This window comes from Spodoptera frugiperda, chromosome 15 (assembly GCF_023101765.2).
Source record: "Spodoptera frugiperda isolate SF20-4 chromosome 15, AGI-APGP_CSIRO_Sfru_2.0, whole genome shotgun sequence".
Taxonomy (NCBI): Eukaryota; Metazoa; Arthropoda; class Insecta; order Lepidoptera; family Noctuidae; genus Spodoptera; species Spodoptera frugiperda.
Window position 1 is genome coordinate 13,875,427 of NC_064226.1, and position 14,984 is coordinate 13,890,410.

The 14,984-nt window shown below is 35.7% G+C and overlaps 5 protein-coding genes across 5 annotated transcripts; 2 read left to right on the forward strand and 3 right to left on the reverse strand.

The window, feature by feature from the left end:
* Positions 1 to 2,979: 2,979 nt before the first annotated feature.
* On the forward strand, positions 2,980 to 4,147 carry LOC118275307 (mediator of RNA polymerase II transcription subunit 27). The gene has a single exon (XM_035593225.2). It carries the CDS (start codon positions 3,101 to 3,103, stop codon positions 4,001 to 4,003), a length of 903 nt encoding a protein of 300 aa, XP_035449118.1. The 5' UTR covers positions 2,980 to 3,100; the 3' UTR covers positions 4,004 to 4,147.
* A 620-nt stretch (positions 4,148 to 4,767) lies between these two features.
* Positions 4,768 to 7,782, reverse strand: LOC118275296 (RCC1-like G exchanging factor-like protein). Its single transcript, XM_035593222.2, has 7 exons — positions 7,562 to 7,782; positions 7,118 to 7,293; positions 6,713 to 6,904; positions 6,200 to 6,402; positions 5,661 to 5,833; positions 5,234 to 5,398; positions 4,768 to 5,156 (listed from the first exon to the last, which is right to left on the reverse strand). Exons 1-7 carry the CDS (start codon positions 7,674 to 7,676, stop codon positions 4,819 to 4,821), a joined length of 1,362 nt encoding a protein of 453 aa, XP_035449115.2. The 5' UTR covers positions 7,677 to 7,782; the 3' UTR covers positions 4,768 to 4,818.
* Positions 7,783 to 8,112: 330 nt separating this feature from the next.
* Positions 8,113 to 11,716, reverse strand: LOC118272395 (centromere/kinetochore protein zw10 homolog). Its single transcript, XM_035588877.2, has 5 exons — positions 10,219 to 11,716; positions 9,921 to 10,127; positions 9,576 to 9,705; positions 9,062 to 9,203; positions 8,113 to 8,734 (listed from the first exon to the last, which is right to left on the reverse strand). Exons 1-5 carry the CDS (start codon positions 11,714 to 11,716, stop codon positions 8,519 to 8,521), a joined length of 2,193 nt encoding a protein of 730 aa, XP_035444770.2. The 3' UTR covers positions 8,113 to 8,518.
* A 1-nt stretch (position 11,717) lies between these two features.
* LOC118272405 (protein POLR1D-like) lies at positions 11,718 to 12,495 on the reverse strand. The gene is made up of 2 exons (XM_035588906.2): positions 12,266 to 12,495; positions 11,718 to 11,970 (listed from the first exon to the last, which is right to left on the reverse strand). Exons 1-2 carry the CDS (start codon positions 12,331 to 12,333, stop codon positions 11,718 to 11,720), a joined length of 321 nt encoding a protein of 106 aa, XP_035444799.1. The 5' UTR covers positions 12,334 to 12,495.
* A 173-nt stretch (positions 12,496 to 12,668) lies between these two features.
* Positions 12,669 to 14,726, forward strand: LOC118272400 (translocon-associated protein subunit beta). The gene is made up of 3 exons (XM_035588891.2): positions 12,669 to 12,826; positions 12,998 to 13,374; positions 14,182 to 14,726. The coding sequence occupies exons 2-3, from the start codon at positions 13,003 to 13,005 to the stop codon at positions 14,380 to 14,382; spliced, it is 573 nt and encodes a 190-aa protein (XP_035444784.1). The 5' UTR covers positions 12,669 to 12,826; positions 12,998 to 13,002; the 3' UTR covers positions 14,383 to 14,726.
* The last annotated feature ends 258 nt before the right edge of the window (positions 14,727 to 14,984 follow it).

The window sequence follows — 14,984 nt, forward strand, 5'->3', positions numbered from 1 at the left end:
AGCGGCATCCGTAATGTGCACCTCTGCTTACCCCTTCGTGGATAAAAGGCGTTGTCTCACGAATCTCTGGGCACCTACTACAATTTATTCAACCTTCATATGAGTAAAAGTTATAAACTCCTCACAAACATTATTATAGCTACGAGTACAAATAACATCATCGGTTTATTTTACGAAATCGTTATTGAATAAAAGTTTTCTGTTATCCATCGGAAAAATAAAGTATGAAGTATGTTCGTACATGAGAACGATCGCAGTAAGTAGAGCGGAAAATATAATATTTTTCACTTTCATTCGATGCTTTTATTTGCATCGAGCTGTGTGGCTGTGAGAGCCGGGATATACACCTTATGTTTGTAGGTGGATCACAGATATCGTGTGTTGTATTTTTTGTTTAAATGTAAGTAAGTTGTACTAACAAGAAGTGTTTCTTTTTGGTGCTCTTTTCTATTTACTACGATGATTATTTACTAAGCAAGTCTTGGAAGAGGTTTCTTGTTATATGTACTATTTAAGATTATTGTGGTGTCAAAGCACTGAGTAACGATGAAAGAAAACATTGTAAGGAAATCTGGGCTCATAATTTATAATTATAAGTTTGAAATCGCCAACCCGCATTGAGCAAGCGTGATGATTGATTAATGCTCAAACCTTCTTAGTGTGAGAAGAGGTCTTCGGTCCGCAGTGGCCACTTATAGGCTGTTGATGATTTGAAAAAAAGTTGAATCATAATGTTGTTTACAGTTTACCTACTAACATACTAATTTTACGACGTACTATCATCACATTCACTATAAAGTTTATTGTTCCTAGGAACAGACTAACTTTACTGGCATCAAAATGGCTATAAAACTACTTTCTTATTTTTTTATTTATAAACGCTCTTAAGCATCAAGCAAGCCAAGTCGACAATTATTATAAAGGTTAAAATATCTGAATATTCTTCCACATTTATTATAGAAAAAGGTTAAGATGCCAAGTTTCCTAGTCACGAGCGTTACCCCAAGTATATAAAAGTCCACTTAGTGTTTACAAAAGATTTTGGTAGTCTTCGAATAATCGCCACCAACATTTTTAGTATAAAGTATGTAAAAAATAGTCTACTCCACTAGAATGATTAAGCAGATATTGTGAACCCAATATGAACTACACACACAGATTTACGAAATCTGTTAATATTCCTACTATCATTGTTCTCTTTTTTAAGAGGGGAAAGTCATCGAATGACTCCTCCCGCCTTGAGCGAGGCGAGAGGGCCTGACACTCTTACTGACTAAAAACCATGCCGTTCCTACTCCTACTTTTCGAGCTGGAGCCCCGGTAACCCGCTAGGTAATCCGCGGCTCACTATCATCATCCTATAATCAGGTAATGACCTCTAAATGCCATAGAGCACCTACCACTGTAGATGTGTTCGGAGTTTAATCTTCTGAGTTTATTGCTACGAGTAGAACAGCACCTATTTTAGTTTCCTATTCTTGATTAGACTTGAGTTTTACCAGTAAAAACTAAAGATTTCATAAATTGTCACTGCTGTTAACCCTACAAGCCATCAAAATGTCGAATATAATTTGGAACGCTGTCCAAAAAGTTTTGAATCAAATCAAAAGCGAATCTAAACTTTTGGGCGACAGCAAGCGTTAATAAAACCGACTGAAAATCCCTGTAACTTTTACAATACGTATTTGTCGTTATTGTGAGCGAGTTTGGCTAGAATTATAAATGCGTTTGTTACCTAAATTAGAAAGGCAGCAGACCTTCAAATTACTTAAAATGCAAAAGTATTCCATCTTAGGAATAACTCGAAGATATTGAGAAAATCAAAAATAACTACTTCATGTAACGAAAACCATTTCTATAAGATAGAAAAGAGCCTAAATCGAATTATAACTTTCGTTAGACATACTAAATTAATTATGGACTTATTCACGTAATTGTTTGACGAGGAACTCGACCAGTTTCAAGCCATGCTAGAGACTCATATTAATGACCAGCATTCCGCGACACACGACTGTTGCGCTGCTACTGTCGCCGTGTCGTGAGTTATACAGTTACGTGAGTAGGCCCATAACATAATAATGAACTAAATCGAATGTAAAAAGTTCAGTGCCGACGTTATCAAAACAGCATAATTTTTTATTAAATATAGCCATTTTGAATACGTAAAAAGCTTAACGTTAATTCGGGAAGATGGCTGCCGTCAAATTGCTCACATTTGCATACAAAATTCGAAGTTGAGGCGCAGCTCGCAGTAGATAATGGAAGAACGCAGTAGTAGGCTGAGTGTCAAAATGTACGGGCATTTTACTGCGTTAAATACCGATATTCCTGAAAAGTGAGAAGGCAGCGTGTTTCTTAAGATTCACCTATCTATTCCAGTTCTGGAAATTTATAAGCTATTAAATAGTTTATGTTCATCAGTGGCAGTATTGTTGCTGATACGATAATAATTTTAATACGATATTTTTTCCTAAACTCGTATAAAAAGCTGTTCATTTTATTTTAATAAGCTATATTCAGCTACGTTGGTAAGTGCGTTAACATAGAATGTTAATACATAATATTACCTAATCGATAAGTAGCTTGCTAATGAACAAGCTATAGTAAGAATCGAAATCATTAAATTCAAAAAGCTACACAGTAACTTTTTATTCATAATTTATGATAAAAATCAACATTAAATAAAATGAAAACCTTGCTGTGCTGCACTCTTACTTCCAAATACTTAAAAATGTTTAAATCCAACAAAACTTGAATATTAACCCGCCGAAAGATGTCGCTACTGTGGTAAAGGTTTTTGTAACTGACTATCAACCTTAGCCGTATTTCATTTATTCTTCGCAATAGTATAATGAAAAGAGTAAGCTTATCGTTATTAATAATAACATTCTAGTTTTTTATTCATTCCTTGAAGTTTTAGAACCATTGGAGGAATGGAACGTTTTGAGTCTTCATAGTTCAAGACAATGTCATTAGTTGTCAATGTCAAAAAGTCGCCGAATTTAGCTTGTGTGTAAATTGTGTGATTGTGATAAAATAATTTACATTCATAGAATTGGACTGTGAATTAAACATCATATCAATAAAGACGGTTCTCAAGATGAATAATACTACGATCAACGTGGATCAATTGAACTCTGCGCTAAACTCCCTCCGAGTGCTACGATCCAGTGTCAGTCATGTATTTGAAACACTTTCCAATGGATTACGAGCCGACCATGGGGAAGACGGCAAAGATAAGTTCCTTTTGGAACTTCAAGAACTGCTTAACAACGTGAACATCAATTTGAGAGACTTGGAACAAACTGTAAATGGACTACCGATACCCACAGCCCCTTTTAACTTAGGTACGACGACGTACCTCAGCCAAGAGACAACACAAGATCGGCAAGCGCTCTATACACAACTTGTAAACAGCTATAAGTGGACTGACAAAATCCACGAGTACAGTTCCTTCGCACACACGCTGCTAAGCCAGAATTCACTCAAACGATCGTACATAAACTCTGGAAGTACAAAACGGCGAGGAAAACTGCAGAGCAACCACAACGTAGCGCCTCTATTAGTGGACAATGTAATCAACAACATTGACAGATCATACAGCGACATGAAAATAACGATATCTCGTCCATTCGCAAGCAATGCAGTTGTACAGATTAACCTGGGCCATGTACTGAAAGCTATAGTTGCATTCAAAGGGCTGTTGATGGAGTGGGTCATGGTGAAGGCTTACGGTGAAACAATGGATCTGTGGGCGGAGTCAAGGCACCATGTGTTTAGGAAAGTCACTGAGAATGCTCATGCTGCTATGTTACACTTCTATTCTCCAACATTACCAGAGCTGGCTGTCCGTTCATTCATGACATGGCTGCATAGCTACGTAAATCTGTTCAGTGAGCCATGCAAGCGGTGCGGTGCTCATCTCCACCACACTTCCCTGCTGCCCCCTGCATGGCGTGACTTCCGTACCCTGGAGCCGTTCCACGATGAGTGTAAACAATAGTCCACGTGGAATTGATTGGGAGAACCCCCAAATTATTTTGGGGATTTTCCCTTTCAATGAATGAAAGTACAATGGACAATAAGACTGTTGTAGATATTAAATATCTGGTGATAATGTGGTTTAGTGTATATTATTATGTTATTCAAACAGTACTTCTATTTTCGTTTGAAAAGTAAATTTCTTAATCTTAGTTGTGCAGTGTTTGTAAATACAAATCCTTATCAGAATTTCCAGTTCATATACAGTACATAGTGGTAAAACTTTGCAGTTTTATGTATAATTGTATAATCAATCATACTTCCTAGCTAATAAAAACTTTCAATGTAATATTATGAACATACATACTATTAAATTATAAATAAATAAGTTTGATTAAATCCATTAATGTCATGTAGATTTTTTATACACATCTAGTAAACATTCAGAATATGTAAAATAGTATTAAGCCTAAAATAATCAGAGATGGTTTGGTTCCTCCATCTCTCATCACATTCAAGCAAGTTTTACATACCCTGTAGTGCATCATGTGATTAAAGAATTTCATTAGTATTTGAATAACTCATATTAACAATTTATTATAATAGCCTATCAAGACTGTACAAAATAAACCAACTGTCTACTATAAAAGATTCAATCAGCTTATTCCATTTGTACTAAAGTTTTACAAGGTATCATAAGCAATATTTATAATTGTAACAAAATATTCATGTTTGTATTACATTTCCAATAAATCTGTACACAAATTAAAATAAAATAACATAAAATAATGTAACATAATATTTTATTTATTAACAGTCTTAGAAAATATCAATAAATTACGTAAATGGCCTACAAATTGCAACAGAATGGTCTACACTACAAATAACTTTTAGAACAAATCCGCCAATGGAGACTTTTAGTGGAAAGTATTGGTCTTTACTGGAACCGAGACCTAAGCAGCCTTGTCTATTCCTGCCCCACATGTACAAATGTCCATCATTAGTTATAGCTGCTAAATGTCCTATGCCACAAGCCACCTTCTCTACCCGAGCCTCTGTGTTAAACTCATTGCGTCCGAACAAAGGACTCGGTATTTGCTTTGGTTTCTTCGAGTGTTCCACATTGGGGCCGAGTCCTAACAAGCCGAAACCCCATACGAAGGCGTCGCCTGCCTCTGTGAAAATAGAAAATAGCGGTCAATAATGTTTCATAAGTAATGTTGGTTAAAAGGCCTTTGTACAAATATCTCACCATTTACTATCAAGCAAAAGGAGCCACCAGCTGCTATGTCAGTTATCTTGCCCAAGCCGCGAGTAAACTCCCGCAAAGAGTAAGACATGTTCACTTGCTGCGACCCAGCCTTCATTGGAATCTGACCATACTCTGAGTTGCCCCAACCAAATAATTCACCTTTGTCTGTGGAAAAAAAATAAATAATTTCATTAAAACTTTCAAGACGCTCCATTCGTTGAAAAATCGTATGTGGCGCACATGGGACTAGAAAAGAGACTAAAACGTAAGGCTTTTTGTTTTCTGGTTTTACAAATTTTTTAGATTAAAATAACATTTAGAATCATTCCTATGTCAACAAATCCCAACTATCACACCTCATAAACCTACAGCTACCATAAGAAAGCCTAAATATAAATATAAATAAATACTTGTTACATATGCCTACCATTTAAAGCCAGTACACAATCAACAGTAGATGCAACCTTCACAATTTTCTCTGATGTAATATCGCCCTGCACTTTGGCTGGTATAGCCTGGTTAGCAAATATACCGAGCCCAGTTTGGCCGTCAGCTCCCCAACCACAAGCATACACCTTGCCACTCTCAGTTATGAACAGCCTGAAATTACAAAATAAGTAAGATATACCTAAGTATTCATTAACATACTTATTAATATAATACTGATAGACCAATAAAAAAAACTGCCACACACTCGGATTTTCTCCTGTGTCGTGGATGCTTTTACAAACATACAATTTCACATACACATATCACACCCAGACCCAGAACAATAATTTGTGGATCGAATCGAACCCACGCACATAGTTGGGCAGCCAGTTGCCCAGCCACCACACCAACAGTGCAGTCTTCTTTCTTTTGTCTCTTTCAAGATGATAAAAAAGTAAAATCCCTAGAGCTAAGGTATATCTTTCCATCTCCCACCACCAGATCCTTACAAATAACTCATATAATCCACATACTCACGTGTGATCCTGCCCACAACATACACTAGTAATCTTTTCTTTGCCCAGACTCTTGATATTGTAGGAGACCATGCTCCCTTTGTACTCCTCATTTGGATTGATTTTACGACCACACTGGCCATATGCATTATTGCCTAGTGTAAATACTCCTTCATTATCTGTCAGTATAACTGTGTGAGCCCGTCCTGCATCTATGCCAATGATCTGAAAAAAGATGGAAACATTGATATTGTAAATATAGTAATTGTAGTGTTGTCCGGCAACTCTTCTCTCTTGAGCCCTGACTGCCGGTATCTGGATTTCTCCTATTGCGGGTGGGCCACTGATTTTAATAATTATGTATTTTTTTAAAATAAAATATTTAAAAATGTAATTATCAAGTATTAGAAATAAATAAAGAAAATAATAGTAATTTATAGGACTAATATTAGCATAAATGAGAGATGTTTATGCACAAGATATTGGTTTTAAAATTGGTTAGATATTGGTGGTTAAAATTTTGAATGATTATTACCTTAGTTTCCAATGATTTATAAGGTAAGAATATTGGTGCAGGACTAAGCAGTAACTCCAAAGGATGACCCATGCGAGGTGCATGGTAGCCTATTTGAGAGTCTGTGTTGATGCCAGTGCCAAAAACTTTATACTGCTCATTTGTTTTTATGGAAGCTACTGTGAAGCCGTACCCTGCAGCAATTTGTTCTACCTGAAATAATAATTGATTATCATGTAATATAGTAGCAGCGCAACAAGCTGCTCATGAATATGAGCCTCTAGCATGGCTTGAAACTAGTTGAGTTCCTCGTCAAACAGTTACGTATGTAAGCCAATAATTAATAATAAGTATTTTCCATTATAATCTCTTAAATCTTGATATTGACAAAGACTGATTAATTTTTCAATTTCTCGGAGTACTTACATCAAATCTCTCTGCAAAGCTAGATCTCATAGGGTACCAGCAGAGTGAGAAGTTGTTCCTATATTGTTTCCTGTTCCTATTTCCTCGAGGCATGTGAATGCCTAGTGCTCCTGTCTCTGCAAGTCCCCAAGAGTACATATTCCGGTCTGACGCCTTGCTTGTAGGGTACTGGAAAACTGATAAGATTCATGAAATTAGTAAACAGAAAAAAAAAACAATATATGAAAGTATTATTTAACACGCAATCTTTAATAGGTTTATGTTATCCCTGAAATTTTCTTTTAGCTAGTGCAAAAAAACAATTATCCATGTAATATACACAGTTATAAATATTTGGAGGAGTATAATAAGTAAATCTATCATAGCTAATGGTTATCTATACACGTAAACGCAATTCTTAGTTATCAAATAACAAATAATATTAAATAAAATATGCAAAAGTACTTGGTAGAGATTCCTCCTCATCCGGGTCGGGAATCTTCTTTTTTGTTGTTGCATAATAACGGGTTTTAACCACATTTAGACTCCTATTTCGTAATAGCACTTTAACTTTATTCATTTTGTTATAATTTAGCACATTTCAATAAAAATATTTTGTCTTTTTAGGTTATAATGCGGAAAATAAATACATTGACATTCCAATCCAATCGCGTAATTTTTGAAAGCTAAAACGTCAAACTTTGAATGAAAATGACGTTTTACGTTCCGTTATTCCAAAAGAAGCTATTTTTTAATGTTATGGATTATAGACAAATGGATTATAGGTAGAAGGTAAAAATAAAATTGTACATGGACCAGTAAGTGCAGACCATGTATCAGTAAGATCGTAGATCAACTCTCTTGAGCAGTTACGTCGTGCAAACGGGGTTGTAATATGAACCTAATTACTTTCAATTTAATCTTAAATCATCATATTATATAGTTTCGTGAATTTAAGAGACCCTAGTCCCTTGAAGTATTAAAGGTATTGAAGGTAAAGTAAGAAAAAACGCAAATTAAAAAAATCAATAGAAACAATACAATCACAATGTTTTGTTCTTGTATACATTTATTTGGATAAGTTATGTTTTACAATTTAGGTAGTAACTATTGCAATATCCTTTAAAATGACATCAAATTCTCACACAATAGAGGCTACTGTTTTTTTGGTCACCAGATCGCGGAAAACTAGCAAAAGACTGTTTTTAACCAATCATTGTAGCTGTCAAATATTGAACGTCCAATGGTGTGGCACTAGCTAATTCCCTATTGGATGAAAAACGAGAGGTTCGGACTAGCGCTATCTGGTGAGCAAAAATACAGTAGCCCTTTTAAAAGTTGTAAATGAAATGACACATTTTAAAACATTTAACACTATAAAACATGAATAGAGAGTTATACTGACATCAAATATAATAATATTTACTTTATTTTGGATAGCAGGTTGGCACGCATCTGCGTATTTTGGAACAGGGCTTTGATGAGACTGCGGAGCTCTTCGTTCTTGAAATGTACCGCTAAGGGGCCCGTGCCATCCTTCCAGTGATTTTCTATATCCTTGAGTGACCCGCCCAATATGAAGATCAACTCTTGGAGCTTGATCCAGGATTTGACATGTTCTTCAATGTCTGTCGGAGACTGGAAAACAACATACCGTTAAATATTTTTAAGAGAATAAATAGCGGGTCATACTGGCTGTCCCGGTAAATTTCGAACACATAAATTTGATATACGCAAAAATGTATGGAACTATGGAAGATAAGATAAGTTATTGGTCACAATCAAATCCAACAAAAAAGAGATGGATTTTGCTCATCTTTAAATATACTATTTACAATTGTATTTTATCTACAGACCAAATAATCAAGATAATTAACATTTTTATATAGATCAATCCAAATCCTAATACAATATCTCATGTTGTTTTACTAATTTTTATGTCGTCTATTCTTAGAAGAAATTTACCTGGAACAGTTGTGGAGCTTTTTGCACAACTATGGTGTACATCTCAGTCAGTTGCGTGGCCATCTCCATGGAAATATCCTCCACTGTGCACACGCGGTGGATCAGCTCGTCCAAGAACATATTCACTAGTGTAGCCATGAGTCTGAAACATAAATACAACCATTTTTTATTTATCTGGCAATGTTACATATTAGCAGACATAAGGGCGCATTTTCATTAGTTGTTAGCGTCCGCATGCGGGGTGTGGGAGATTTTGTAAACGCATGCCATAGAGCCCGCATGCGGGGAACCGTTTTCATTGGTCGTTAACGTATGCATGCGCATGGTAAGTCCCCGCACGCATTGAATCGACCAAGTTATCGACCGATGAATTTCATTGGTAGTTAGCTCGCATGCGGGGAGTCCCCGCATTCGGGCTAACGACCGACTTATCGACCAATGAAAATGCGCCCTAAATGCGATGCCTGACCATGAGACTCAATCAGGTCGGGCAAATTATTAAAAAAAAAATTACCTGGTGAAAACATTTTTCGGGAAGACTCCTATCCAAACATTCTTCAGTAAATGCAATTGACGAAGGCACTGTCGGATTGCGGCCTCCGCGTTGTCACTCAACACGTCTTTCACAACGATGCAGTTGAGATCTGGAAATAGATTATAACATCTTGGAAAATCGTCGTTAAATAATTAATCAGAGAATAAAAGACAACCATGGAACAAAGGTGGGACTTTATTTATTAAGATAAGGATTTCCATTTTTATTCAGCTAAAACCGACATTGAAGTCTCCAAAACCACAGAATATCAAAACCTTGTCTAATAAGAATTATTTTCTAGATAGAAAACATATACATACTAACCGGAAGACCTTATATTGTCAAGTATCTGTTTCCTCTGTTGTTGCATGTGTATGGTGAGGTGCTTGTAACCAAGGTCGCGCATTTTCTGCACCAAGTCAACGAAACCAATGGGATAGTCCAACTCTCGTCCCTCCATGAGAGTCAGCCATTTATCGCCAAATATCTGGAGGTTGTGCGCGAGGAACATACAGTTGTTGTGAAATAATGCTAAAACGGGAGACAAAGCAATTAGTACCAGTTTAAGCTAGCAATATAAGTTTTGTGACAAACTATTATTATTACTACTTGAATAACTTACCAACATACTGTGGTATAGTCTGCAAATAGTTCTCATGGTGGTATGGCACCACAGCATCATACAGCTCAAACACCAGCCGAGTGGTATTGTACAATTTCTTGCAGACTGTATCTGAACACTGCACAGCTTGCTCCATCATCCCATACAACAAATCCAATAACTCCTGAGCTGTCTTTGATATCATACACCTCGGGAAGAAGAACAAACTCTTTGGAAATATTTTATCAAGTACTTTTAAGGCTTCTGCTGCTTCCTCATCAGGCTTTATCTCAAGCTCTTCATTAGGAACATGCTCCACTCCAATAGACATTGTAGCACTCAAATCCTTCAGCATAATTGTCCTGGCAGTCTCTAAGAAGTGCAAGCTTGCCTTATTTGCAAACAAAACATCAATATTGTCTAAATATTGTAAAATCGAATAGTCTTCATTACAGAACTTCACTAACACTAAGAAATTCTGAAAATCTTCAATTTCTGAAGTGATTCTTCCATAAGTCTGCAAATCATTTATGTTGTTTGGTATGGTATCAAGCAGACAATCTCTTGTGAGTATCTCTTTGAATTCTGCATTGATTTCTTTACCAATCATTCTCATAATTGTGGTATCTCTCTTGAAGTCAACATTCAGTTTATTGTTCAAGTAATGGAAGAGTAATCTTAAGTTAGATATGACAGCATCATATCTTTGTGTATAATTCGTTTTGTGCATTATAGTGACAGTCATCAGTTCAGGAGTTTCATCATAAACAGTCACCTCGGTGTGTATAATTGGTACCAGAACTTCTTTTAGTAAAAATTGGGCAAATTCTGATACTCTATCTGCCAAAGCTCCACTTCTATCCAGAGCATTCAGGATATCGACCACAGCGAGAGACTCATCGAAGCACAATGTAATAGTGATTACGGTTTTGCGAGTACCTGCCTTAATGTTCCATGTCATCATTCGGGTCCACTCAGTGAGCAGGTCAGTAAGTAATGTATCTTTGATAGAATTAGCAATGGATTTTGTAGTGTTGTACACTTCTAGGTACTTGAATCCTTCAGAAGGAGACTCAGAGTGTTGGAGGAGATCATAAACAGCTTCTATAGCTCTACTGAAGCTCTGTGATTCTTTGCTATCTTCAATCTCTTTCACAAAGTTGCCACAGAGGAGGACATCATGTACTACATCAATGGCAAAATTGACAGATGTTAGCTCATGTTGTATCTCGTCTCGTTTAGCCAGGGATTTGAGAACATCAGCCATTGTCTCCTGTTCTATCTCTAGTTTACATAAATCCAATTCCTCAGCAAGGCTCTGTGTCTCACTACATAATGCCACACTCTCTTGGAGAATTGATGTCATGTCATATTCAGTAGATGCCAGTAATGATTTGAAATCATTTTTTAATTGTTCTATTTCTTTGGATACAAGAGGAATCTTCTCAGAAGGTTTCCAATTATTTTCAGTAACATCAAAAATATTTTTTAGAACTTTATCTACATCATATTCCTCCATTTTAATGTTTTCTTTTGGATCTATCTTTTTTAATTGAAGGTTCTAGATGTTTTTCACGATTGGGTGATTTGTGCGAATGTGATCTGCGTGACCTGGAGTGATACTTATTGGAACTTACAGCATTACGCAAAGTGTTAACTAAGAAGCGCTTATTAGTTTTATTTTGTGGAGCTTTGATCCAACCAGACGGGCCAACTATTTCAGCCCTAGCAGCACCTTGAACTGCTTCTCTTAATAATTCTTCAACTGCCAATCTGAAAATAATTTCCAAACCATTATTGCTAATCTCATTGTAGGTATGTGTATAAAAAATTCAGTCGGTAAAAATGAAACATAATGTTCAATTGCTTTTAGAAGTGTAGACTATATGTAGGAATTAATATTAACAACCTACCTACATTTGACAAGGAAATGGAACATTATCCATTTATGAATAGTGGGCAAATACTTTATTGAAAAATACAAACAAATTGTGAATCTGGTGATGAAGTTGTTATTTTACACGACTGAATTAGACCAGCAAAATAATAAACATAATAATTAACTCACTTTTCTAGGGCTTCATCGTCTAATGGCTCTTTTTCAGGTTCATTGGTAACATCTTCTTTCTCTGTCATAGTTTAAATTACAACTAGTTATTAATTAACTACTACACTAACGTATAAATATTCATTAAATCTATTTCAAATATCCACGGATATCCATTTTCAATAAATTCTCAATCTGCGAGAAAACAAACACGTATTTTTGACAGTTGTTGCGAAACTGCGTTCAACAATCGCGTTCTAAATTCGTCTGCCCTAATTGTTTCAGAAAATTCAGTAATTATAGTAAGTATATACTACCTGATCTTTTAGTATTGTGGTTTGAGTAAATAAATTTTGTCTTTGCATGCACAATTTAAAATTCTTGATAGTTAAAACATATTTGTATCATGAGGTGCTCGATTAACAAATGAACGCTACTGTAACTGTACCTCTATTTTATTGCTGGCAAGTATTTTGACTGCGTGGAGTGAAACGTCAGCCACGTACGAACGACTGTCACCGATCATCTCTACACCGCTCAGCGAATTTGATTTTAGTTGTTTAATAATAAGCGTAAAATAAGGTAAGTTTAAATAAATTTCATCTAAAAATTACATGTAATAAACTTTCTATCAGTAACAAATAAATAAAGTAAGCGTGCAAGTGTTTTTCATTCAAAATTTTCGAATTGGAATAGTTACATCTCCAACCTATTTCAGTACCAAAATTATATTTTTCTATTTTCATTTTTCAGGCACAATGAGCGCAAAGCTGCTATCTTTGATCCTCATCATCGCGACTGCTGTGACAGCAGAAGATGAACCAGCGATCGCCAGGCTGCTTGTTTCGAAGCAAGTGCTGAACAAATACTTAGTGGAAAATATGGATATTTTGGTTAAATACACGCTGTTCAACGTCGGTACCGCGCCCGCTGTGGACGTGACGCTGGTTGACAACGGTTTCCACCCTGAAGTGTTCCAAGTAGTCGGCGGTCAGTTGACGGCGCACATCGACAGGATACCTCCTCAGACCAACGTCTCTCACGTCGTCACCGTCCGGTCCAGCAGATACGGCTACTTCAACTTCACATCTGCTGAAGTCACATACAAAGCCACCGAAGATGCCACTGAGGTAAGACTATTTACTTTCACTTTTCAGTAATGTCCTATTTCAACCCACAGTCTTAAATCTCAACATATGGACATATAGTCCAACCAATGAAACTTATTTCCTTATCTTACAGTAACTACTTTCTCTTTGAAGGTAACTGTACTTACACTACACATGTTACATCAATATCAAGATCATTCTTATAAGATTTTTCATGATGATGTGTTATCAATATAGTTATTGATTCCAATCAGCTTGTTATTGGAGTATTATCCAATGTGTAGTAAACATGTGAGAGGAAAGGAAATAAAATGTTGTCAATGGATATAACTTATTTAAATAATAACTGAAATTAACCAATAAACTGATATAACATACATCGGGTTTCTATTAATAGATTTTTGCACAGTAAATAGAAGTATATCTATCCATAGAAATGTAATGAATTTGTGTTATTTTAGATTGACTATGTTATATTGTTATAGACCAGTGTTACTGTAGAACATGGCAATTGCCATAGCAATGGCAATTATGTTATAGACTCAGTAACATCTCTTATTATCAGTCTTCACTTCCAATACATTTCTCATTTATGGAATCTATTGAAAATAATCTTACTTTTTTATTTATTTATGCTATGCTATAATATGAACTTTTATTCCTTATTTTCCTGACATTATTTAAAACAAGTTAATACCAAGTTTATAGTAAACAAAGCATACTCAGGAACATATTCTTACACAAATTACAGTGCATACAAGAATCATCCAAATATTATATTATGCTGTTTTTTAACAATAAACTAACAACAAATTATTGTCATTCCAGGTTCAGCAATCAATCAGCAGCTCTCCTGGAGAAGGTGCCATTGTTGCCTTCAAGGACTACGATCGCAAGTTCTCTTCCCACATCCTGGACTGGGCCGCCTTTGCAGTCATGACCCTCCCATCATTAGCCATCCCCTTTGGATTGTGGTGGTCTTCCAAGAGCAAATACGAGAAATTAGCAAAGCCAAAGAAGGCTCATTAGTTCATAGTTAGATAATTAGGTAGCAGCTAATGTTGTTTGGATAAGACATGACTGATACAATTAAATTATTATTTATCATAGTTGCTACTTCGTACTTGTACGGAATTGCAATAGATGTGATTTTTTATAAAAATGTCACAACTATTCAGTTCCATCCATTTTAGTCATCATGAGATTTGAGAGTATGCCAATTGGTTTGTTGAGTTTGTTCCCCAGTTATATGTTTTAGTTGTTTATTAAAACCAAATAACATTAGCAGCTGTCTATTTCACTCCATTAGTTATGTACATCAACATCTTGTTAATATTAATTTATATGAACAATAAAAACTTTTTTATAAGTCATTACGTATTTCTTCTATTGATCCTAGTAGCATAAAAGTAAAATCTTGTTTTTGTTCCCACCTGTGTATGGGCAATCATTGGCTACCTGTAAAATCAGTTTCTGAAGTTGTAGGTAATGTTTTTATAATAAATATCGTAAGATATATTAAATTAACTAAAAATCACGGTTTACTCACGTAAAAGCTCTACTAGTTTCGAGTTACAGAGGGACTCTTCATCATGAGCAACGTGCGCAGACGAGGCGACCTCACGAACGAC

Bases quoted from the DNA above. Each gene is read 5' to 3' on its own strand.
- LOC118272395 (XM_035588877.2), bottom strand. From the start codon at position 11,716: ATGGAGGAATATGATGTAGATAAAGTTCTAAAAAATATTTTTGATGTT. The intron at 10,128-10,218 runs GTAAGTTATTCA...CTCCCGTTTTAG, and splicing joins GACTATACCACAGTATGTTG to CATTATTTCACAACAACTGT. The intron at 9,706-9,920 runs GTTAGTATGTAT...ATCTATTTCCAG, and splicing joins TGACAATATAAGGTCTTCCG to ATCTCAACTGCATCGTTGTG.
- LOC118272400 (XM_035588891.2), top strand. From the start codon at position 13,003: ATGAGCGCAAAGCTGCTATCTTTGATCCTCATCATCGCGACTGCTGTG. The intron at 13,375-14,181 runs GTAAGACTATTT...TTGTCATTCCAG, and splicing joins CCACCGAAGATGCCACTGAG to GTTCAGCAATCAATCAGCAG.
- LOC118272405 (XM_035588906.2), bottom strand. From the start codon at position 12,333: ATGACAGAGAAAGAAGATGTTACCAATGAACCTGAAAAAGAGCCATTA. The intron at 11,971-12,265 runs GTGAGTTAATTA...AATTATTTTCAG, and splicing joins GACGATGAAGCCCTAGAAAA to ATTGGCAGTTGAAGAATTAT.
- LOC118275296 (XM_035593222.2), bottom strand. From the start codon at position 7,676: ATGAATAAAGTTAAAGTGCTATTACGAAATAGGAGTCTAAATGTGGTT. The intron at 7,294-7,561 runs GTACTTTTGCAT...GAATCTTATCAG, and splicing joins TGAGGAGGAATCTCTACCAA to TTTTCCAGTACCCTACAAGC. The intron at 5,399-5,660 runs GTAGGCATATGT...TTTTTTCCACAG, and splicing joins TTGTGTACTGGCTTTAAATG to ACAAAGGTGAATTATTTGGT.
- LOC118275307 (XM_035593225.2), top strand. From the start codon at position 3,101: ATGAATAATACTACGATCAACGTGGATCAATTGAACTCTGCGCTAAAC.